The sequence below is a fragment of the Helianthus annuus genome, chromosome 15 (assembly GCF_002127325.2).
Source record: "Helianthus annuus cultivar XRQ/B chromosome 15, HanXRQr2.0-SUNRISE, whole genome shotgun sequence".
Taxonomy (NCBI): Eukaryota; Viridiplantae; Streptophyta; class Magnoliopsida; order Asterales; family Asteraceae; genus Helianthus; species Helianthus annuus.
This window is the reverse complement of record NC_035447.2, coordinates 78,595,240-78,621,552: the sequence shown is the minus strand read 5'-3', so window position 1 is coordinate 78,621,552 and position 26,313 is coordinate 78,595,240. Positions and strand designations below refer to the sequence as shown.

Below are 26,313 nucleotides of genomic sequence, written 5' to 3'. Positions count from 1 at the left end.
GATACACAATTAAGTTTAAGTTTCTAAAACATTAATATCGTATCTCGAATCGATTGAAATTTGTGTGAAAATTTAAAGTGGACCAATATACTGACAATCTAGGTAAATTGTTTAGAACTGAGAATGTTTAAAGCTTAACGGTGTTAGTGATTTGTCACAAAACTGATATGATCCTCTTGCACAAACTCACAAAAATTTTTGTTTGTAAATAGTTCATTTCTGCATTTATTTTCTTTCAGAAAATCCAAAAAGATTTTTGATGTGTTTTAGTATAAATTTTGAAAAAGTCAAAAAGATTTTCGATGACTGATATTGAAAAACAGATTTTCAAAATTCCAAGTGCAAAACATGATGAACAGATGGTTTGGGAGAGTGTGTTGTTTTGATAAGAAAAATAATACAGTATCAAGTGGTTCATCAGTATCTAGTTGGTTGTTTTGTTTGTGATAGTTTCAAATGTTGTCTATATGCTTAAATGTTTATTATAAAACTTATGATTGTGGTAGAGTTTTATACAGAAAGAGTCAATATTTGAGGGGGAGTGCATGTTGGAGTTGAGGAACTCAAAAGATGTCAACATTCAAGAGAAGAAGTTTGTTGGTGATAAAAGAGAGAGAGATGAAGATAGAGAGAGAGAAGCCCAGAGACTGATCAAGACTGGAGGTGGGAAGAAATGACATTGTCAAAGACTCGATGAACGACACGTCAACATCTGAGGGGGAGTTTGTTGGTGCACTACATCTGTCGACTTCGTCTTGGATCGAGTCTTAGTTTTAGATTGTTAGATCAGGGCATGTTTTATGAGAAAATAGGATAGCATATAGGTTTAACCTGGTAGGTCCGCTTATGTGTCACTAGGAGGTCCGCTTATGTGTCAGGTCCGCTTATGTGTCACTAGGAGGTCCGCTTATGTGTCAGGTCCGCTTATGTGTCCATGTACCTTGGAGGGAACCTCAACACCTATAAATAGGTGCACATAAGCGAACCATATAACAAGACCTTGTAACTCGTACCGAAGTGCTGCCAGATCGAGAATTGGATGCAAACTGTCATTATTCAATACAGAAAGGTGTTTAAAGTGATTTGAAAGCTGTTTCTACGTTGATTACTTGTTTTCCGCACCTGTAATTGACGAAAACTCCTCTGAACGACTCGTTCAGGTCGAGACACGATCCTACAACACCAAAATACTAAAAATTGTAATTTGAAATATTACAAAATCACAAGAAAATAAATATATAACTTATACCCAAATATTGGACGATTCGGACAATGAACACTTTGGACTATATATATATATTCCGGAAATAAATTCGTATCTTGACAAATTTGGTAAACGGTATTTTGCAACCGAACAAACGACAAAGTATGAATTTTTACCATTATTATAAGAATATATCATATTTTGTCAAAATTGAAAATATATTATTTTTGAAGTGGAAAAAATATATATTTTCAAGAACAACTCAAAAATATATTATTTTGGTGAAAACTAAAAATATATATTTTTCTAACTTTAATCTTAAAAATATATTATTTTTTAGATATATGTGGAAGTATACGTATTTTTACCAAATAAAATTCATAGATATTTTTCTATAAAATTCTCTTAAAATATATATTTTAAGAATATAAAGTTGGTGATTTTTAATTGTACAAAAACAATATTCCGGAAAATCACACATAAATTAAGTAGAGAATACTTAATAAATACAAGAAAATATGTATTCCCATACGTATAAATACATACTGACATACATTACCAACATTTGGTAAAATACGCATATACAAGTATTATACACAAATATGAGAATACAAAATAACCTACAAGATACCTATACTTGAAAATATATATGTGAGAACTAAATGACAAAACAAGTTAAAAATATATTATTTTTAACGATATACTGAATAACTGTATGGAAATGAATAAAGTTAAAATATCCTTATTGTAACTAATATATGCAAATTTGGAATTATATATGATTATAAAAAATTATATATACCTCATACACCGAGGGTGTAACTCAAAGTATACCAAAATTCCAAAATTAGTCTTAATAAAATAATTACGGCTAAGAGTCGTTACACGGCCTAAGTGTCTAATAAAACATAGCACGTGTGTAGGTAGTGATACGACCCGTGGATAGAGACTTTGAGTACACGAGGCTGCTGACGCAAATTTGTGAGTTCATGTCCCCCTTTTCTCTTAACTGTTTTCGGATTTATAACTCTCAGGGGTGAAATACATGTTTCAATGGTATGGTTTAGCTAAGGAATGAACTGTTAGATCATGTGGATGGGTAGGCACACACTTAAGACCATTAATCTTGTTTAAAGACCAAGGGGCAGGAGTGGTAGATCTATCGGGTGTAGCGAGCCCCACTCATGGGTCCTTGTGTGGCCGCATGTAGTGACTATGTCGTTCCAGCCGGGTGGACCGGAGGAAATTCGCTAGGTTTGAGCCTTCCTACGCTATTGCAGACAGATTAATGTCCTTGCAAAACATTATTGATCTGTTCATAGACGCTTTACATACCGGTTATCAAAAGAATTCTCTCAAATGTTAACAAGTATTTTTAGAACTCATACAAAACACATGAACTCGCTCTACTTTTGTTGATGTTTTCAAATTACATGTATTTCAGGAAACTAGATGGATCTTCGGCGTTGGAATTGTTTTCAAGAAGTGAATTACAAGATTAGATGTTATCCATTTTTGAAGGATTTGATTTGTATATCTTATCCTGGATAAGATATATGAAGCAAAGCCTTGGTTAAACTAGCTTTTGACAAAAGTCCATGTATGGAACTTAACCTCTTTTAATGGGTTGTAACTTAACTTGAAGTTATGTTGGTTGAAACTTAACAACTTCTGTTTGTAATGTTTTAAAATTATGAATTGATGAACATCATTTTAGTCATATAGTTGTTTATTATAATCGAATGCAATGAAAACGGATCATGTCACACGTATACGCTTCCGCAAAAGTTAGGGTGTGACACTTATTCAAATACAAATCCACTTACATGTTCATTAGTATATATGCTTTACATGTTACATATTTGTTTACAGTTGTGCTATTGCGTATTCATTAACCTTGCAATCCACCCTTAACATGTATAGTGATATAGGATTGACAACCCGCCTAGTTGATCCTTTCAGATCTGTGATCATTGTAAGTTTACTTAGACTTAGCATTTCGGTGCTAAGATGCTCAAATGTCTTACATTTTAGGTTTGAATTATGTCTTTTGTACTTGCATTTTACATATTGTCATATTAGATACTTTTGACATGTGGATTATGTTTTTTATTTATGCTATACGTATTAAACTTGTATACTCGCCAACTTTTTGTTGATCTTTGTTTTAACATGTTTCCAGGCGACGCTTGAGATAATATTTCAAGATCGAGATCGACCTAGACTATCAATTTAATTTAATGTTGTGTTATCGTTTACATTAGTTGAACAATGTGTTTCATTTCATGTATTGTATGACAATTTAATTTCAATGATTAATATATTTCAATTTAGTACCATGAGTCTTTGAACAATCAATTACGTCTCGTTTTGATGTTTCCGCCATCGGTTGGGGTGTGACACATATCCCTTCAAAATACACTATTTTATTAAACGTGAAACAATATTAGTGAAACAATGCTAGTGAAATAATACTAGTTTGGGGTGGTTGGTATCAAATCGTAAAAGTTGATAAGGATTAGTTATAAGTATAATATGTATACATAACTTTATATTCTTAATATCGTAAAAGTTTATAAGGATTAGTTAAGTATAATATGTATACATAACTTTAGGGCATGTTTGGCTAAGCTTTTTGAAACAACTTATTGACTTATTGGCTTTTTGGAAAAGTTAGTATGGAGTGACTTATTGATTTATTGGCTTTTTCCCCTCACATACACCCTCATTGGCAAACATCATTTTGGAGCTTATGACTTTTCAAAAAAGCCAATAAGTTGTTTCGAAAAGCTTAGCCAAACATGCCCTTAATATGAAAAAGTTAGACGTTAAGTCAGTTCCAAGTTTGTAAATTATAAACTATATATTTCAAAGTGGCCAAGCCAGGTGGTTTTTTCGGTTTGATCGGCTTTGGAGATTTATGATCATCTCTAATGATTTCTACAGTTTCATGTATGATCTAGCTTTAAGCTGATATTGTGTTTGATGTTATACTTATAGATTTGATCCTCAGACGCTTATCTTTCTTAGGGATCATATTTAATCTTAGTTAGAGTGATGTGCTAGATACCGTTAGCTTGAAACCTTGAATGTTTATAGGAGCCAACTACTTAAACGAAATTTATGTGTTTGGTATGTAAATAGTTAGATGTTCCATCTTTGACTACATAAACGTCTCCAAAGTGGAAGCCGAAATTACTTAGAGCATTGGGGCAAGAGATGCCATTGTGGCATTAATGTTAAATTTAACAGGTATATCACAAAGAACTCGTACAACAGCAGAAATACCCAAACCGATTTCGTTTATTATCCAAATATTTCTGATGAACACATTATACAAAACCTCACAACTAAAGAACACATAGATTATCAATATGATAATCTAACTAAGACTAGACTACAAGATTAACACCTACGACAACAGATTCAAGAGGAATCTGCGCTTTGAATGAATATTAACCCTAATCGCCTTTGAAGAGTGAATGTGAGAGAACAATAATTGTGTCTGGTGATCGACTGAATGAATCGCTTCTTTGAGAAGCCATTCTATTATATGCGGCAGTCCAGGTCTTCTTTTAGGCCCACTTAATGTCACGAGCACAGCAGCAAATGTAGCGTCCAGCCAAGCCCATCAAGCCCAACAGCAAATTGAAGAGTCCAGTCCAGTTCCAGTTGTTCAGCAGCCAGTCCAGTTCCAGTTGTTCAGCATCACATGAAACATAAAATAAAACAAGCTAAGTTAACTTATAAAATATTAAATTGAGAATTATATTTTAACAACCCCCCCTAGTTTAATATTTAAACGGATCAAACATGTTAATACCTGCACAAAGACGACTATGCTGCTGTATTAACAATACTTTTGTAAATGAGTCTACTTATTGATCTTTAGAATCAATTCCCAAAGTTTTTAACACATTCTTCGAAATCAATTCTCTCAAAAAGAACAAATCAAGCTCAAAATGCTTAGTCCTGCATTGGAAGATAGGATTAGCAACTATTGACAATGTTGTTTTATTGTCACAAAACATGTTGATTGGCAACTTAACTTTAACACCAAGTTCCAACAACATATTTTTTAACCACACCAACTCGCAAGCCACAGCACACATGGATCTATACTCAACCTTTGCTGAGGACCGAGATACTGTAGATTGCTTCTTACTTTTCCAAGAGACCAAAGAATTCCCTAGAAACACACAAAATCCAGTAATGGACTTTCTTGTTTCTAGACACTTTGCCCAGTCTGAATCAACATATGCCACTAGATTAAAGTCTGTTCCTTTAGATAACAAAACACCTTTACCAGGAGACTGTTTAAGGTATCTTAACAACCTAAATGCAACCTTTAAATGACCATAAGTTGGATAATGCACTCAGAAAGTGAACCGTGTATGATATATCTGGTCTGGTATGAGCAAGATAAATTAACTTGCTTACCAGTTTTTGATACTGAGTAATACTATCAACTACACCACCATTTTCTTTACACAAGGCGGATATTACATGGTTCTGTACAATTCGATTATTAACCGGTTTGCATCCGCTCATGCCGTACTCAGTTAACAATTCTAAACAGTACTTTCTTTGTGATAAACACATCCCTTGTTTAACTTTACTACTTCAATTCCTAAAAAAATACTAACTCTCCAAGGTCCTTAATCATAAATTTTGGCCTTAAATGAGTTTTAATATTTTTTATCTCATTAATACAATTTCCTGTAATCACTATATCATCCACATATATAAGCAAATAGACAGTAATTGTATCAGTAGTTTTAAAAAACAAAGAGTAATCACATTTGCTTTAACTAAATCCTAAATCAAACAACACATTTACCAACCTTTCATACAACGACCTTTTTAACTTACAAACCCCTTTTTCATCTTTTGAATAATAACCATCAAGTAAAGACATGTATACTTCTTCATTCAAGTTACCATATAGAAAGGCATTATTCACATCTAATTGAAACATACTCCAATTATTTTTAACAACAATAGACATAACACATCAAACAGTAACTAATTTAACAACCGTTGAGAAAGTCTCATCAAAATCAACACCTTGTTTTTTACTATAGCCTTTGGCAACCAGCCTGGCTTTAAACCTTTCAATTTCACTCGTCGATTTATACTTAATTTTAAATATCCATTTACAACCAACAAGACTTCTACCAGGAGGCAATTCTACGAACTCCCAAGTTCCATTCCTATGAAGAGCTTCTATTTCTTCATTCATAGTTGTTACCCAATTTGGGTCTTTTATGGCTTCACTAAAGTCTTTAGGTTCACTACTTTTATCAAAAACAAAAGTAAAACACATATGTTCTTTAGACAAATTTGAGTAATTAACAACTTTTTCTAATCCGTACTTAACCTTTCCTATTACAATATAATCACTTAGATTCCTAGGAAGCGTAGAACTCCTAGTAGATCGTCTTGGTGTGGGTTGAACCTCTAACTGATCACTATTAATTCCCTCAGACTGTAGACCTTCAGCAGCATTTGGTATCACACACTCAGCCCTATTAGATCCAGTGTTACTCTTACTAAGTTGCTGACATTCAGCTGTGCCAATAGGATTAGTACACACAGACTCTGATTGCTGAGACCTATGTGTCCCTAATCTATCTTGATCTTTCCCTTCATCATGGGATTCTCAGGTGTTTGGCTGTCTAAATTTCCATACATTTCAAAGAAATTCAAATTATTAACTTCATGATTATTATTACTATTAATACCATAGTTTTGAAACACAGTTTTATCATTAAATGGTATAATATTTTCAAAAAAAATAATATCCCTTGAATAAAACTCTGTTTTATTATCGAAACTATACATTTTATAACCTTTTTTTTAATTTGAATAACCAATAAACACACACTTCTCAGCTCTACTACTGAGTTTATATGTTTCATAAGACAGTACAAAAACCGAGACACCCAAACACCTTTAAATGATCTAAAAAAGGTTCAAACCCAAACACATACTCATACGGAGTTCTATTGTAACGCCCAGTGTTTCGATACTTTTATTATCTCGGCGAGTCTCGTCATACTTCCTTTCTTGTGATGCTTGTACACTCGGGACGATCGATCATAATGAGAATGGATACTATTTGAATCATAGATTTTGTTAAGCTATGTGAAACTTATACTTTATGTGATGATTATTACATGTGTGAACGATGTAAATCTCGACTCTTGTATATTGTAGAAACTTGACGCTCGTTATGCTTGATACTTACTAAACAAGAAACTAGCTTTAACGCAAACCTGAAACACGGAAACTTCTTGTGATACTTATGTTATTTGAGCGCCTAAGTGTAACAATACATACAATGGTTACTCACAATATATGCAACGCAACGCTCGCAAAACAAACCAAAGTCGGAAAACTAGCAAACGAGAGTCGGCTGTCCGAATGGATATCCGAACGGATGACCATCCGACCGGATGACCATCCGACCGGATGACCATCCGACCGGATGGCCATTCGACCGGAAGGCCATCTGATTGGAGCTGTCACTATCACCTATAAAAAGGACACTTGACCCTTCATTCTCACCTTTCACTCTGCCATCCGACCACCTGCACTCAAGTCACTCGCAGTCACTTTAACCGTGATTCAAGGCAAACTCGTAAGTATTTCTCCTCAAATCTTGTACAACCTTCATCATTCATCACTTCTACATCATTTTCTTCATCAAAATCACACGAACACTTCAACTGTTACCCAAAAACCAACTGATTTGGACCTCTTGAAGGTGGTTTCCACTCGGTTGCTTATGCGAACTATGGTGGAGCACCATTTAACCAAGATTGGTGCTAGATCTAGTGGATTTTCACAACTTTTATACAAGATCTAAAGGATTATCACACTTTTATACCAGATCTGACGGAATTTCGCATGTTTCCGGCACGGATCTGATAAACTTCACGTTTTACAACTGAATTTTCGAACTTTTCTGATTTATGCAAAACCTTGGTGAAATCAAGCTCAAACAGACTCTCGACTCGATCCTTTGTCAAGAGTTGGTTTGAAGACTGAATTCCACCGGAAAACGGGCCGATTGACGGGTCCAAACATGAAACTTCATCAGAAACAACTCATTTGGTTCGAAAGGGGTGGTACCCATCCGATCGAACGAGCTGGGTTTTGGTATGTTTTCCGATGTTTGACACGTCGTCACACCGTCTCCGTTAACTCAAAACTTAGAAATTTTACGAAAACTTCACTCACAGACCATCCGACCAGATGATCTGCTTATGATAACACTTATTGTTTGCTTTTATAGGACACAATGATCCAACACTTAAAACAAGTTCACAGACACCTACACACTGTTCGAATGGCCATCCGTTCGAATGGTCATCTGCTCGGATGACCATCCGATCAGATGGAGCCCATCCATCCGAATGGTCATCCGTCCGGATAACCATCCGTCCGGATGACCATACGCTCAGGTAGCCTATTAGACACTTTAACTGGATTTTCGCACTTTTCGACACTCTGTACCCGACCGGGTCAGCACTTAGAGGACTTAAGCTCTGTTCCCTGCATGCAGGCTGATCTAGCGCTCCCTTCGATCCAATTAGGCAGTGTTTGGTTCTAAGCACCCATTGCGAGTATACTCTATCCCTTTTTGTTTTAAACACTTTTGGGATACAACATGTATTCTATATCAAGACACTTGACACTTGAAACTTATTTGAAACATACTCTATCCGCATTAAACATGAAAACATGATACTTGTGATACTTGAGACTTTTATGCTATGTGAACGTTTGATTCTTATGTGTAGCTCGCAATAACAATTATAGCGCCATAGGGGTATCGCACCACTCTTTGAGTCTTGGGGAGTATTGTTAAGTTTTGATTCGTTTACCTCCTTTTCGATTCGTTGGAGTAGGAAAGGCACGTTAACGCGTTGGAGACTTGGGTTATCATATGAACCACGTTAACTAGCATGTTGAAACTTGTGATATGTTGTTCATGTTGGATACGAGTTTTACACGTTTAAACTATTATAGTACATAATTAAACTTGTATACTCGCCAACATTTTTGTTGATTTTATTTTAATACATGTTGAAGGTTGATAGTAGCTGGGAAATCAAGAAATCAAGCTAGGATGAGCTTAGAAACCCATCTTAGATAATTAGACAATTTTGAACAATATTTGAATCATTATGTTATTTTGATACATTATGTTGGTTGTGGTATGTGTTTGACATTTTAGACATATTTATGAAATTTTGATTAATGCATATTGAAACAAGTAGTGTTATGGATTCTCTTGAGCAATCTGATTCGCTTAGTGTCGCGCCCCGATGTTTCCACCGTCGGTTGGGGTGTGACAGATTGGTATCAGAGCCATAACTATAGGGAATTAGGAAAAGTAAGAATGCTTTGCCCTAGTCTATAGTTCTAGGAACTTTGACTCTTATTTGTTGTTTAAAACTTATGCGTTCTATCTTACATGCTTCCTAGCAATACTTCCTTGTTAAACTTACATGCCTTTCCTAAGGCTAACACAATACACACTTGGATGCTTTGAAAACGCTCTTGTAAACAAAATCGAAACGACTCGTCAAAACAGGGGTGATTCCCGCCTTTGATGACGACTTTCGCTCAACAATGTTTATATTTTGCACGAGATTCACCCTCAAGTTAGGAGTGACATCCAAACCTTGAAGGGAAATTTCCATTTCATATTCTAGTGGGACTTATTTTTGATAAGTACCAATAATATTAGGGTGCGATGTCACCAAGATTAGAGGTGAAACTCATATCTTGATGACTAGTCCCACTCTTTGATTTTCAATCTCGCCAAAGTCTCGAATTTTTCCAATCAATTAAGGACGTGTAGTAACCGAAAGGACAAATATCGTAGGCCTAACATCGATGAACGTATTTGTCCAAGTAGGCCAAAGCACGATACCTTAATTCGAAAGGGGCTTGATTTACTTTGCTTAGTCAACGTTTCTCTACCTGAAACAATCCTAAGTTTTAAGAGCCTATCTTTTATGTTATCTCGATTTTACATGTGATTTTATACTTGATACTTAATTCATTTCGAGACTGTTGCACGAATCGCACTATCTCCGCAATCTAAAACAATAATAATAATCTCTCGGGAACACACTAAATTTACGATGCTTTATTCATTCATGTTATACTATGAGAAACCTATTGAACGTTTTTATGCTATGTGAAACAACTTGATTAAACTATGTGAAACATGATGAACGTTTTGTGAGGTGTGAAACAACTTGAGCTTTTACATAATCATGTGAAACTTTATGCTATGTTACGTATTCGTGAAACTATATAATTAAACAAAACATTATGATCGAGTCTCACCCGATCCTTATTCTGACTCTTTAGATGTCATCAAGTCGTCTTTCCAACCCACACAAGAGTTCAAAGGCCAACACTCAGAAGAAGATTATGTCTTTTGTGGCCGACCAGATTGAACGATTTGTTCCCAAGATTGTTACTGAAATCCAGGGATCAAACACTCCTCCCTCCTCTGTTGACTCGAAGGCAGTCCAAACTAAGCCTGTAAGCTTCAACTACAAACACTTCGTCTCTTGCAACCCTAAGCCTTTCACGGGCAGTGATGGGGTGACTGCAATGCTGGAGTGGTTCAACAACATCGAAGTTACTTTCATCAACAGTGAGTGCCCTGAGTATCTAAAGACTAGAAGTGCAACTGGGGTGTTTCAAGGCAGAGCTCTGGAATGGTGGGCCAACGAGAGAAACATATGCTCCAATGATGAAGCTTATGCTTTACCATGGCCCGAGGTTAGGGAACTGATGATGCTTGAATTCTGCCCTCCTCATGAGCAGCAAAAACTTGAGGACGAATTCTGGCACCTGAAACAACTTGGTGATGACAACCTGGCTTATACTACCCATTTCAAGCAACTTAGCATCATCGTACCACATTTGGTGTCTACTCCCAAGCGCATGATCATGAAGTACATTCATAGGTTACCTCCAGCTATGCGCGACGCCATTGAAGCAGCTCAACTCGACTTATTGAAGAAGTCTACCGTCTTGCAGCAAGTCTGAACAACAATCGCATTCGTGATAAACAATTTGGCACACCTGCTCCCTCGAAACTAACTAACCAGATTACCCAGCAACCAAGTGGCAGCCAGAACAAGAAACGAAAGTCTTAAAATTCTGGCTGCAATGCAATTATTCCTGCTGCAAATTTAAACCCTGCTTGCAATGCTATTGTGCCTGCTGCTACTCCCAACCCTCCTACTCTAGAAAACACCAAGAAGTCGTACACTGGGATTCATCCCAAGTGTGCCACTTGCAACTATCACCACCCTGTCAACTCAACTTGTCGCCAGTGTACCACCAGCGGTCGTTATGGTCACACAGCCCCTTACGGTCGTCAAGCCAATCAGGTTCAGCAAGCACCACCAGCTCAGCCAGCACAGGTAAACCCCAAACCAGGAAACAATGTGCGAGCATGCTACAAATGTGGGGACACCACTCATCTCCGTCCCCAATATCCCCAGCTGAATTAGGAGCAACAGCAAGCCGCTCGAGGACGAGCGTTCAACGTCAACGTGAATCAGGCGCGTAACGACAATGATGTCATTAATGGTACGTTTCTCGTTAATAATCTCTACGCTTTGATACTATTTGATACTGGTGCCGACAAAAGCTTTGTGTCCGTAGAATTTGAATCTTTGTTAAAATGTGCACACTCTAAACTACCTAAGTCGTTCTCTGTTGAGATTGTCGATGGTAAGTCTATTCTGGTTGATTCTATTCTTTGTGATTGTTCCCTGACTCTTAACGATCACGTTTTCAACATTGATCTCATACCCATGCAATTGGGTAGTTTCGATATCATAGTAGGCATGGATTGGTTGCGTAAGAACCATGCTAAAATCACTTGTCACGAGAAATACGTTCGTTTACCTCTCCCGTCTGGTGATACATTGCACGTCTATGGAGACCGACCTTATAGAGGACTAAATTGATGTCGTGCACTCAGGCGAACAAATGCTTACGTAAACAGTACTTTTCCTTCTTGGCCCACATAGTGGAACAAAAGGGCAAGGGAAACAGCGTAAGTAATGTTCTAGTAGTGTGTGATTTCCCTGATGTCATTCTTGAAGATCTTCTTGGTCTTCCTCCTCCTCGATCTGTTGATTTTCGTACTGATCTCATACCTGGTTCGACTCCTGTCGCCAAGGCTCCTTACCGACTTGCACCCTCCGAGATGTAAGAATTATCTAGTCAACTACAAGAACTGCTCGAAAAAGGTTTTATACGTCCAAGTACATCACCTTGGGGTGCTCCTGTGCTATTCATCAAGAAGAAAGATGGTTCATTTCGCATGTGCATCGACTACCGAGAACTTAACAAACTCACTGTTAAGAACCATTATCCTCTCCCTCGTATCGACGATCTATTTGACCAACTACAAGGCGTAAGTTGTTTCTCTAAAATCGACCTTCGATCTGGTTATCATCAACTCCGTGTTCTCGAAGAAGATATCCCCAAAACCGCTTTTCACACTCGTTATGGGCACTACGAGTTCGTGGTTATGCCTTTTGGTTTGACCAACGCACCCGCTGTGTTCACGGATCTTATGAATCGTGTTTGTAAACCTTAGGTGGATCGTTTTGTGATAGTCTTTATCGATGATATTCTTATTTATTCGAAGAATCAAGCTGATCATGCACGACATTTACGCCTTATGTTAGAACTTTTACGTGGTGAACGCTAATACGCAAAGTTCTCTAAGTGTGAATTTTGGATTAATGAAGTACAATTTCTCGGGCACGTTGTTAGCAAACAAGGAATCCACGTTGACCCTTCTAAAATTAAAGCAGTGAAGAATTGGAGTACGCCTAAATCTGCATCTAAGATTCGTTCCTTCTTGGGATTGGCGGGTTATTACCGTCGATTCATCTCGGACTTCTCAAAGATCGCCGTTCCTCTCACTTTGTTAACTCAGAAAGAGAAACCTTTTGCTTGGGGTCCTGAGTAAGAGGAATCTTTTCAAACTCTTAAGAACCTGCTTTGTAACGCCCCTGTACTTGTTCTCCCTGATGGGAATGATGATTTCGTGGTATATTGCGATGTCTCGAACTGTGGTCTTGGTTGTCTGCACATGCAACGGGACAAGGTCATCGCTTATGCCTCCCGACAACTCAAAATACATGAGAAAAACTATACTACCCATGATTTAGAGCTTGGCGCAGTTGTTTTTTGTGTTAAAGATTTTGCGACACTACCTATATGGTACTAAGTGTATGGTTTTCACCGACCATAAGACCCTGCAGCATATCTTTAATCAAAAGGAACTGAATATGCATCAGCGACGAAGGGTAGAGTTGCTTTGCGACTACGACTGCGAAATCCGCTACCATCCTGGCAAAGCAAATGTCGTGGCAAACGCTCTTAGTCGTAAGACTCATGTTAGTAGCATCCGCTGTTTTCATATCACTAGTGATCTTCATGCTTGTATTCGTGAAGCTCAATACTCGTCAGCCAACGAAGGTAGTCTAATCGTTGAAATACGAGGTGCTTCTATTGACCAGCTCGAAACAAAGTCTGATTGACTTCAATACTATCTCAATCGCATCTGGGTGCTAGATCGTTACAATCTCTATGAACTCATTATGAATGAGGCTCACAAATCTCGATACTCTATTCATCCTGGTGCTGATAAGATGTACCATGATTTGCGTACATCCTATTGGTGGCCTGGTATGAAGAAAGAAATTGTCGCGTACATCTTGAGGTGTCTTACTTGCTCAAAGGTTAAAGCCGAACATCAACGTCCTTCAGGTCTCCTTGAACAACCCGAAATCCCTGTTTGGAAATGGGATGGCATTGCTATGGATTTTATAACCAAACTACCTTGTACACCTTCCGGTCATGATAGTATATGGGTAATCATCGACCGTTTGACCAAATCAGCCCACTTTCTTCCTATTCGTGAAGATTTCAAAGTGGAGAAACATGCTTGAATCTACACTAACGAAATTATATGTCGTCATGGTGTACCCATTGGAATTATCTCTGACCATGATGGTCGTTTCACTTCACATCTTTGGCAAACTTTTCAGTCCGCTATGGGTTCTTACTTGAATCTTAGTACAGCCTTTCATCCTCAAACGGATGGACAGACTGAACGCACTATTCAAACCCTAGAGGATATGATCCGTTCTTGTGTCATCGACTTTGGTGGTAATTGGGATGTACATTTACCATTGATCGAGTTCTCGTATAACAACAGCTACCATTCCAGTATTCAGATGGCTCCTTTCGAAGCTTTATACGGTCGCAAGTGCCGATCTCCCCTCAGTTGGCACGAGATTGGTGACAAGCAACTGACTGGCCCTGAGATCATTCAAGAGACGATGGATAAGATTCTTCAAATCCACGATAACTTGATCAAGGCTAGGAGTAGACAAAAGAGCTATCCTGACAAAAGGCGTAAGCCTCTAGAATTCAATGTGGGAGATCACGTTCTACTCAAGGTATCTCCCTGGAAAGGAGTGAAACGTTTTGGTAAAAAGGGAAAGCTTGCCCCTCGCTATGTAGGTCCTTTCAAGATACTCGAAAGGATTGGAAAGGTGGCTTACCGACTCGATTTGCCTCAAGAGCTTAGCAACGTACATCTGACGTGCCATGTCTCTAATCTCAGGAAGTGCTTAGCGGATGAGGAACTTGAGGTTCCCATCGAAGACTTGCAAATAAATGAGACCCTTCATTTTGTGGAGAAACCAGTCGAAATCATGGACCGAGGTACCAAGCAGTTAAGGCGCAACAAAATTTCCATAGTTAAGGTGCGATGGGAAGGGAAGCGTGGCACTGAATTAACTTAGGAACTCGAGAGTGAAATGAAAACCAAGTATCCACAACTCTTCATTCAGTCTTCCTCTTAGATTTCGAGGACGAAATCTCCTAAAGGAGGGGAGACTATAACGCCTAGCGTTTCGATACTTTTCTTATCTCGGCAAGTCTCGTCATACTTCCTATCTTGTGATGCTTGTACACTCGAGATAATCGATCATAATGAGAATGGATACTATTTGAATCATAGATTTTGTTAAGCTATGTGAAACTTATACTCCATGTGATGATTATTACATGTGTGAATGATGTAAATCTCGAATCTTGTATATTCTAGAAACTTAACGCTTGTTATGCTTGATACTTACTAAACAAGAAACTAGCTTAAACGCAAACTTGAAACACGTAAACTTCTTGTGATACTTATGTTATTTGAGCGCCTAAGTGTAATAATACATACAATAGTTACTCACAATAATACGCAACGCAATGCTCGCAAAACAAACCAAAGTCGGAAAACTAGCAAACGAGAGTCAGCTGTCCGAATGGACATCCGATCGTATGACCATTCGACCGAAAGGCCATCCGATCGATGCCATCCGATTGGAGTTGTCACTATCACCTATAAATAGGACACTTGACCCTTCATTCTCACCTTTCACTCTGCCATCCGACCACCTGCACTCAAGTCACTCCCAGACACTTTAATCGCAATTCAAGGCAAACTCGTAAGTATTTCTCCTCAAATCTTGTACAACCTTCATTATTCATCACTTCTGCACCATTTTCTTCATCAAAATCACACGAACACTTCAACTTTTACCCAAAAACCAACTGATTTGGACCTCTTGAAGGTGGTTTCCACTCGGTTGCTTATGGAACTGTGGTGGAGCACCATTTAACCAAGATTGGTGCTAGATCTAGTGGATTTTCACAACTTTTATACAAGATCTAAAGGATTATTACACTTTTATACCAGATCTAATGGAATTTCGCATGTTTCCAGCTCGGATCTGATAAACTTCACGTTTTACAACTGACTTTCCAAACTTTTATTCTGATTTATGCAAAACCATGGTGAAATCAGGCTCAAACAGACTCTCGACTCGATCCTTGGTCAAGAGTCGGTTTAAAGACTGAATTCCATCGGAAAACGGGCCCATTGATGGGTCCAAACATGAAACTTCATCAGAAACACCTCGTTTGGTTCGAAAGGGGTGGTAACCATCCAATCGAACGAGCTGCGTTTTGGTATGTTTTCCGTTGTTTGACACGTCGTCACATGACGTGATGTCGTGGTCACTATCAAATTTAATCCCCAAAACAACTATAGATAGTAGTAAGAGGGTATCGAACTCAGGGAGTATGTGGAAAATGTGTTATTTCAAAGTTTATCTAGATTTTAACTAAATTAATCTAATTGCAAGAGAAATAAAATTCAAGAGTTTATGTGAGTGAATTGGTTTTAGACTAAATTAAACTAAGTAAATTGCAAGAGAAAAGTTTGGTTGTAAGCAAATTATAGACAAATGACCATCCTAGATATCCGGTTTGTATCGACATTCATATTATCATTCCACTAGAAAGAACTACATAGACATAGCTCATGTGTGATTACTTGCAGTGATGAAAGGGAACTAAGTACTCAGATTCCTAGAACATGAGGTTGTTACCCGATGATCCATCAACCCTTACCCAATCCTAATTCTACCCATGATATCTCGATTGCCAACGGCACCAAGAACGTATGGTTTCAAACTAGAAAATCATAAGAATTAACAAGTTACTAACAAACAATCACACACCATAACAAACCAACCATAAAGATTAGAATTGCTATTCTAGAAATTAGGAAATCAAATACAAATTGTCTCAAACAAACCTTCAATCTAGGACAATCATAAAGTGTTTAGCCACACATGGCTCGAATCAACATCCTAACAAAGATATTATTGTTCATATGGATCAAAGACACAAACCGAATGTTAGAGATTGCCCAAAAACAAGCAAGAAGCAGCCAATTCACCCCTCGAATCCCCTCAAAACCGACAATGATTAGAATATGTGAAAAGACCCATCAAAAACCAACTTAATGTGGCAGTTACACTTTTTCACGCGGCCACCACCGTAATTTACGGTCCTACCGTAAATTACGGTGGACTTGATATATTTACGGTGGAGAAGGACTGATTTACGGCAGCTTCAGGTCATCATCAGGTCCACCGTAAATTACGGTGAGACCGTAATTTACGGTGGTGTCTTGAAATTTCTTCTTTGTTTCATCTTTTGTTCCACGCTCGACCCGTTCATCTCCGAATCCTCCAAAGCTACATTTAATCCACTTTTTAGCTCCCTAACCGCACCTGAAACATAGACAAGAGTAGTTATCTAATTCAAGATAATTACATGATTAAGTGAAGGATTAATTTGTCCTTTAACATGATTAAGGGTTGTCCAATGGACCACCCGTCACATCCCCACACTTAACCGTTGCTTGTCCTAAGCAACTCATCAAATTAGTTTCAAAACAAGTGATCAAACTAAACCAAGCAAAACATGCAATCTTTTTACTAACCCCTTTTTAACACCCAACCAATGCACCCCTCTCTAAATCTCTCCTCTCGGCTACAAGTGAAAACTAGCAAAGATGAGCTAGACACACACTAGGCAAACGGGTGGTTGCACAATCATAAGCTTGTACCTAAATCGATCATTCTCCTAAAATGAGTCAAACATAAATGCAAATCAAAGGGACTTTCAAGGTTGTAACGTGGCTAGGCGTATGGGTAGGAAATGGAATATATATGAAGTAGCGAAAACTTGACCCGGTCTTTTTATTACAAAAATAAGCAAACGAACAACTATCAAACTTAACTACTATACACAAGATAACTAAACACCACTTTTTTCTTCATTTTTCATTGCTTTTTCTCTTTTTTTTTAACAAACAAAAATACAATAACGCATCAAACATATCTACTTCAAACTACTAAAACTACTAATACTATCACTAACACTATAAGTCCGGTTCAAATTTTGGGTAAATTTTTAGGTAAGTAGCTAGGGGTAACAATTGATAGGCTTTTAAGGCACAAAATGGGCAACTAAATGTCCAAACCCCCGCCCCTCTCACTACCATGCTCATATATATAATTTATGAGGTCCAACCCCCCAAATCCCACACTCGCTCACACCAACGACGAGGCTACCTAAATGCCCTTATCCTTTCTACATTCATGTCTAACTAGGGACTCAAATCGCATTCAAGCACAAGTTCTAATGCACCCCCACCCGTAGCCACTCTCATCAAAGACAATCATTATTTATATACAAGTGTGGCTACAACTCTCACCAAGAATGAAAAAGGTATCAAGGGTTGCCGGTGCATCAACTTGGGGTTAGTCTAGGGTGTTCAACTTTTCACATCGTTTCGCTTGGCTCAAAATTTTTCAAAAACTTCAAAAAATTCCCCCCATCCCCACACTTGGGATACATTGACCCCAATGTATGGCTTTGGAAGGCTTTGATCACTACATTCATTCAACATCAACAAAAGCTTTTTTACTCAAACCCCAACTTTCTTTTTTTATTTTTCATTTTGTATTTTTTTATGCTTTTCTTCTTTTTAACACACGACACCACCAACAAACACCAACCCAACAAAACAACACAATCATACACCACCCATCCTCCCAACCATAATCAACATAAAACCACAAATATGTACAAATTATACAAAAGAGAGAATACCACCTGATTAATAGTAGCGCGGTCCTGGAGGTCCAAAGATGGATGACATCATGTCAGTCCATTCTCCAAATCCAAATGCGCCGCTGCTACTCCCTGCTTGTTGTTTTGTCTTAGCCATTTCCTACACACATGAGACAAGCAACAAAAGCAAACACAAAATTAAACCCTCTTTTCCAAAACATCCCCACACTTGCTTGTTATCATGGTTGTAGATGTTAGTGAACCTAAAGTATATCAAAAAAATTTTCAAAAATCGGGCATGGTGTCTCTTCAATGTAAAGACACCCAAAAGTTCACTACTTTAACCATAAATCTTACATCTACAACCATTACCATGTTCAAATAACCCATTTCATAATCATATCTAAGAACAAGCAAGTGGGTATGGGCAAATAACCTAAATAACCTTACTTTTCACAATGTAGGATCAATATACAACAAATAAGCTTTTATACCCTTGCTTGAAGATGCTAAAGTGCTTGTGAAACAAAAGCTCCAAAAACCCCCAAATTTTTCGAACTAGGGTTTAGAATTCGGACCCTAAAACTGCGTTTTCTCTTAAGTTTCTTGGCAAAATCAGAATCTACGTGAAAAATTAGTCAAGATAGACTCCGATTTCACTCAGTTTGGTCAAGAATTGAAGGAGTTATGGAGATTGAAGGTGAAGAAGGTTATGAAGGTTATGTGGTTTCTTGTGGGAAGATGGTGATAGAAAGTGAAAGGTGTTGTGTGTGGCTAGGGATTAATCACAAAATCAGATGTTTTTTTTATATACAAAAACCGGACCAACATGTTCACAAAAAGTGCGTACCGTAAATTACGGTCAAACCGTAATTTACGGTAAGACCTGGATCATAAATCTTCACCGTAAATCAGTAAAGATGTACCGTAAGGATTACAAATTTTCATCACTCACCGTAATTTACGGCCATACCGTAAATTACGGTACACTTCTGAACATGAATGGTCACCGTAAATCAGTATAGAATCCCCGTAAAAACCAAACATATTTCATCACCACCGTAAATTACGGTAAAACCGTAATTTACGGTACAAACTGGGCAATTCTGATTCTGAAAAATGTGTAACTTTATGTAGATTTTTTTTTATGTTTTTTTTAATTTTTTTTAAAAACATGTTAAAAATTACCCTACCCCCTCAAAAATCCCGTGTTGTCCTCAACACAATGTTAGACTAATTCGTGACCCGAACATCCCCACACTTGTTTCAAACACGGATTTCGAGAAAATACGGCAATTGTGCAAATTATACAAAACAAACAAAACAAAACAAAACTATGTACACTACCAAACCTGGGCCTCTCACGGTTGTTCCTCATCGATCGGGCGTAAGATGTAGCCCGCTTTGTCAAGCTCCAAGGTGTTGATGTCGTTCCCATCCAAATACGGTTTGAGCCGATGCCCATTCACCGTTTGTTGCTTATTGGATTGTTCGTCTTCTATATCAACATCACCAAATTTTCCCACTCTTCGGATGATGTAAGGACCCATCCACTTGCTCTTGAGTTTTCCTGCAAACATCTTTAACCTTGAATTGTACAACCACACCTTTTGACCCACTTCGAAGTTCTTTTTCCTTATTTTTGCATCATGAACTTTCTTCAGTTTGTCTTTGTATGCGGAAGCACATTCATAAGCTTCATCTCTTATCTCCTCGATCTCATTCAATTGCAACTTCCTTGTTCGACCCGCTTCGTCATAATCCGCATTAACAGTTTTAATGGCCCAATGCGCTCGATGTGCTAACTCCATTGGTAAATGACACCCCTTCCCATACACCATCCGATAAGGGGTGGTTCCAATTGGAGTTTTGTAGGCCGTTCGATATGCCCACAACGCATCATCAAGTTTACTTGACCAATCTTTTCGATCCGTTCTTACCGTCTTCATGAGAATCTCCTTAATTTCACGGTTGGACACTTCAACTTGTCCACTTGTTTGCGGATGGTACGGTGTCGCCACACGATGGTTCACATTATATCTTTTAAGCAATTTTGCAAAATTAAAATTTTTGAAATGTGAACCGCCATCACTTATTATCACCCTTGGCACACCAAAACGAGCGAATATGTTGGATTGCACAAACTTACACACCACGGAATGATCATGGGTCCTTGTAGCAATGGCTTCTATCCACTTTGTCACATAATCTACCGCAACCAATATATACAAGAACCCATTCGAATTAGGAAACAGACCCATAAAGTCTATCCCCCAAACGTCAAATACCTCCACTACCAAAATCGGTTGTAACGGCATTTCATCCCGTTTCGAAATACTTCCCACTCTTTGACAATTGATGCAATTTCGGGCATACTCACAAGAATCCTTGAAAATCGTGGGCCAATAAAACCCACTAGATAACACCCGATAACCCGTCTTGTTCCCACTAAAATGCCCTCCACATGCCGATGAATGAGCATGAGTCAAAATCTCTAAAACTTCCGTTTCGGGAACGCATCTTCGTATTACTTGGTCGGGTCCAATTTTGAACAAATCCGGTTCATCCCAAATATATTGGTTAACTTGACTTAGAAATTGTTGTCGTCTCTTCTTCGTCCAATGATTCGGAATTGCACCCTTAGCCAAATAATTCACATAATGGGCGTACCAAGGTGCAACAAAAGTTGAAACGGCTAACAATTGTTCATCGGGAAACCGTTCATTAATCTCGCTCGGGTCATCAACACCTTCCAACGGGATTCTGGACAAATGATCCGCAACAACATTTTCACACCCTTTCTTGTCCCGAATCTCGAGATCGAATTCTTGTAACAAAAGCACCCAACGAATCAACCGAGGCTTTGCATCCTTCTTTTCCATTAGATATCGGACCGCGCTATGATCTGAATACACAATCACCTTGCTCCCCCAAATGTAAGCTCTAAACTTGTCCAAGGCATACACCACCGCTAATAATTCTTTCTCGGTTGTGGTGTAATTCAGTTGCGCCTCGGACAAAGTTTTACTTGCATAGTAAATTACCACCGGCTTCTTATCAACTCTTTGACCCAAAACCGCTCCAATGGTCGTATCACTAGCATCACACATAATTTCAAATGGCTTTGACCAATCCGGTGGCTGCAAGATAGGAGCCTTCACCAATTGTTCCTTCAACACATGAAACGCTTGCAAACATTCGTCAGTAAAATCAAAGGGAACATCTTTCAACAATAAGTTACATAAAGGTTTTGTAATTACACTAAAGCCCTTAATAAACCTTCTATAAAACCCCGCATGTCCCAAAAATGATCTCACCCCCTTAACATTCTTTGGTGGGGGTAGAGATGAAATTACCCGAATTTTTGCTTTATCCACCTCCATTCCCCGGTCCGAAATCACATGCCCCAACACAATACCCTCTTGAACCATAAAATGGCTCTTTTCCCAACTTAAGACCAAGTTTGTCTCCACACACCTTTTCAACACTTTTTCTAACTCATCAAGACAAGAGTCAAAACTTGGCCCAAAAATGGAAAAATCATCCATAAACACTTCAAGAGACTCCCCCACCATGTCCGAAAATATATTCATCATACATCTTTGGAATGTGGCGGGGGCGTTACATAGTCCGAATGGCATTCGCCAAAAGGCAAATGTACCATATGGACATGTAAACGTGGTTTTGTGTTGGTCGTCCGGGTGAATAGCAATTTGGTTATATCCCGAGTACCCATCCAAAAAACAATAGTATTTTTGACCGGAAAGTTTTTCAATGATTTGGTCAATAAAGGGTAACGGGAAATGGTCTTTGGAGGTAACTGCGTTTAATTTCCTATAATCGATACAAACTCGCCACCCGGTTACCGGGCGGGTGGCGATTTGCTCACCTTGCTCGTCTTTTATTACCTGAATGCCCGACTTTTTAGGCACTACCTGAGTCGGACTTACCCACGCACTGTCCGAAACGGGATATATGATCCCTGCATCCAACCACTTGATAACTTCTTTCTTTACCACCTCTCTCAGATTCGGGTTTAACCTTCTTTGTGTTTCCCGTGTCGGCTTTGCATCCTCACTTGTAATGATTTTGTGCATTACAATGGAAGGACTAATACCCTTTAAATCAGCTATTGTCCACTCAATTGCTGCCTTGTGAGCCTTCAACACCCGTATCAACTCCTCCTCTTGAGCTACCTCCAAATTAGAAGCAATGATCACCGGTAAAGTGTCATTGTCCCCCAAAAATACATATTTTAGATGCTTTGGTAGCTCTTTCAATTCCACACTTGGTGGACATTCCAAGGAAGGCTTTGTGCCCGAATTAATTTCCACCGGTAGAGTATCCGTTTGGTGAGTCCATGGCGGTCTTCCTTCTTTTACCGCAAGAGCCTCTTGCTCTTTCTCTTCTTTTTCCAAATCACATGCGTGCACCTGCAAAGACACACCACGAACACAAGAACCCAAAATCTCTTCCTCGAACTCCTTTGGGTCATATTCATCTATGAAGTTTGCTACAAAACACTCATCATAAACATTAGTACCATTAGTAAAAACGTTTAATCTCATCTTTCTATTACCGAATGTTATGTCGACCGTACCATATCGACAATCAATAACGGCATGTGCGGTGTTTAAAAACGGCCGACCCAAAATAATATTTTGTTGTTGAATTGGGTCCGCGGATGAGTAGTCTAGCACAAGAAAGTCCACGTGATAATAGAACTCATCAACCTTAACTATCACATCCCGTACAATCCCCCGAGGAAGTTTATGAGATAAATCGGCTAATACCACCGTTGTCTCAACCCGTTTCAATGGACCAAAATCATATTGGTCATATAACCCCCCCGGTAAGATACTTACTCCGGCTCCAAGATCCAATAACGCCCTCGCAGTTTGAAAATTTCCTACTTGAATATTTATAAAAGGCGTTCCCGGATCTTGTAACTTAGGAGGAAGATCTCCTTTTAAAACCGCGCTTACCCGCTCCTTCAAATCAACCAATTTAGGCACTTTTTGTTGCCTCTTTTGGGTACACAATTCTTTTAAAAACTTCGCGTAAGCAGGTACCTGCTTAATAGCTTCAAGCAAAGGAAGATTGATTTTAACCTGTTTAAAAACCTCCCACATTTCCTCTTTTTGAGGACCCCGTTTTGAAATAAATTTTTTTCTACCCGGATCCAATAAAGCCGAGGGAAATGGTACTTCACTAGATCTCTCACCCTCATTTATCTTTTCTTTTTCTTTACTAGCTTCGGGTTTTTCAAAATCGGTTTTTTTAGAAGAAACAATAGGTGATTCATTTTCTTCCTCACTATCTTGACCCGTTATATCTTCAACCACCCCATCAACCAAATCCGGTGAAGGATTGGTTTTATACTCCTTCCCACTCCTCAAAACACTTACATGATGAATGGGAACATGATTACCTCTAGAAGTACCATGAGATGGGTTTACCTTAGTGTCGCTTGGTAATTGACCTTTATTTTTCTTCAATTCTGACACTTCAGTTGCAAGTTGACCCATTTGGGTGGTCAAAGTTTGAATTGCCTTATCTCGGGCCTCATCTTTTTGTATACGAGCATCATCCATTTGGTTTCTCTTTTGCATCTCCGCTTGCATGCTCTTCAACATATCCATCATTTCGTTTCCACCCGAAGACCCCCCTTGTTCTTGACCCGTTTGGTATTGCTTTTGATAACCTTGGTTATTTCCGCCTCGATATCCACCTTGGTTATTGTAAGATTGGCGTGAACCAAAGTTACCTTGGCTACCTTGAAAATTCGGATTTTGCTTGATTTGAAGGGTTCCCATATCTAAAATTCGGGTGGTTCCTCAACCCGGGGTGGTAGGTATTAGAGTTCATGTTGTTGTAGTTCCTACCACCTCCTCCTTGACCTTGACCTTGAACCACATGGACTTCCTCGTATTGCCCGTCCAACATCCCTTGGCAATTTTCAGCCGCATGACCTATTTCATTACACAAAGCACAAACATCATATATTTGGTTAGTGGTTTGAACATTACCATCATCTATGGCGTGCACTTGCGGTCGGGTAGTGGTCGGTCGAGCTCTTCTTGAGGCTTGAGCTTTCCTTTTTGATGTAGTTGCCATGCTTTCCAAGAACTCCCAATCATCATTCTCATAGTTTGTTCCAAAAGTCCCACCGGTGATAGACATCAAATCACGTGCATCTTCGGCACTCAACCCCTCGTGAAAGGCATTCATCAACTCCCACAATTCAATTCCATGGTGAGGGCAATTTTTAATCATCATATTGAAACGCACGAATGCCTCATGAAACATCTCACCATGTTGTTGTTGGAAGCTTCTCAACCCCTTCCTTGCATCGTTGGTCTTTTGGGCGGTGTAAAACTCATCCAAGAAAGTTTGTTGCATCTCCCCCCATGTATATATGGATGCCGAAGGTAACGTGTAGAACCATTTTTTCGCCTTCTCTTCCAAGGAGAATTGGAACAAAACCAATTTAATATCGTCAGCTGAAAACCCTTGGCTCCCAAGAGTGTTGCAAATCGAGTCATAAGCCTCTAAATGAAAATAAGGCTCCTCCGTTGCCAACCCCTTGTACTTTGGTAAACTTTGCAAAGAATTGGTTCTTACTTCAAATGTTCGCCCTTGATCATTATGAGGAATGACTACCGGTGAAGGGTTTTGCGTGATTACCGGCCGAAAATGTGCTTCAATGCCCCTCACATTTTCTCTAAGGTGTCTCCTTGGTACACCATACCTACCTCTTGGAATAATAGGACCATTTGGCCTTGGTACTTGCCCTTGTGGTGTGATTGGTTGTTGAAACTGTTGTTGTCGCATCGGTGGGCATTGAGGTGGTCTTTGAAATTGTTGTTGTACATGTTGTGGCCGGACTTGTTGCAATGGAATAGGTTGTGGCATTGGTGGCCCTTGAGGTCTTGGCCGAATGTGTTGTGGTATAAGTTGTTGTTGTGGCGTTCCACCAACACTTTCCATCCCTTGAGATTGACTTTGAACATATCCAAAATCTCCTTGATCACCATAACCTCCATAAAAATACCCATCCTCTTCACACCCCTCATAATCTTCAAATCCCTCATCATAACCATCTCCTTGAATTCCCGAAGTTTGCCCAAATGGGATGGTCGAATACTGAAAACCCGATTGTTGTGGTCTAAAGGATGAAGTAGTATGCACAATGGTTGAATTTGGTGCAATTGTGAAAGTGGATGATGATTGACCCGTAGTTGGGGGAAAGAAGTGGGATAATGGTGGGATTGTGGTGGATGGGTTGTAGGTGATGGCGGGTTCAGCTTGAGTGGTGATTGGTTGGGTGACATTGGATGGTGTGAATTCGGCGGTGGTATTAGGTAATGTGGTGTTTGGTGATGGTTGGGTGGAAGTAGGTATAAAGGATGAGGTCGTTTGACCTGTTGTAGGTGGAATTTGAGAATCAGCCATGATGTTTCGAGGTGTGATGGGTGAAGTGGGTGAACCAATGATCTTGTTTTCTCGTACTAAAACTCTGTTTTGTCTTAGCGTTCTTTCAATTTCCGGAT

The 26,313-nt window shown here is 38.8% G+C and overlaps 1 protein-coding gene and 1 non-coding gene across 2 annotated transcripts; one reads left to right on the top strand and one right to left on the bottom strand.

Annotated features, from left to right (window-relative positions):
- Positions 1 to 18,806: 18,806 nt before the first annotated feature.
- LOC118487478 lies at positions 18,807 to 24,402 on the bottom strand. Its single transcript, XM_035984360.1, has 7 exons — positions 24,285 to 24,402; positions 23,626 to 24,095; positions 22,711 to 23,562; positions 21,789 to 21,930; positions 21,218 to 21,665; positions 20,230 to 21,106; positions 18,807 to 18,920 (listed from the first exon to the last, which is right to left on the bottom strand). Exons 1-7 carry the CDS (start codon positions 24,400 to 24,402, stop codon positions 18,807 to 18,809), a joined length of 3,021 nt encoding a protein of 1,006 aa, XP_035840253.1.
- Positions 24,403 to 25,007: 605 nt separating this feature from the next.
- Positions 25,008 to 25,113, top strand: LOC118487813. Its single transcript, XR_004882756.1, has one exon. It is a non-coding gene; the product is annotated as a small nucleolar RNA R71 (small nucleolar RNA).
- The last annotated feature ends 1,200 nt before the right edge of the window (positions 25,114 to 26,313 follow it).

Excerpts from the sequence above, each read along its gene's own strand:
- LOC118487478 (XM_035984360.1), bottom strand. The coding sequence starts at position 24,402 with ATGGATATGTTGAAGAGCATGCAAGCGGAGATGCAAAAGAGAAACCAA. Across the intron at positions 21,107-21,217 it reads CATTCATCGGCATGTGGAGG|AGTGGGAAGTATTTCGAAAC; the intron begins GCATTTTAGTGG and ends CAATTGTCAAAG. Across the intron at positions 18,921-20,229 it reads AATCCAATAAGCAACAAACG|GAAATGGCTAAGACAAAACA; the intron begins GTGAATGGGCAT and ends TCATGTGTGTAG.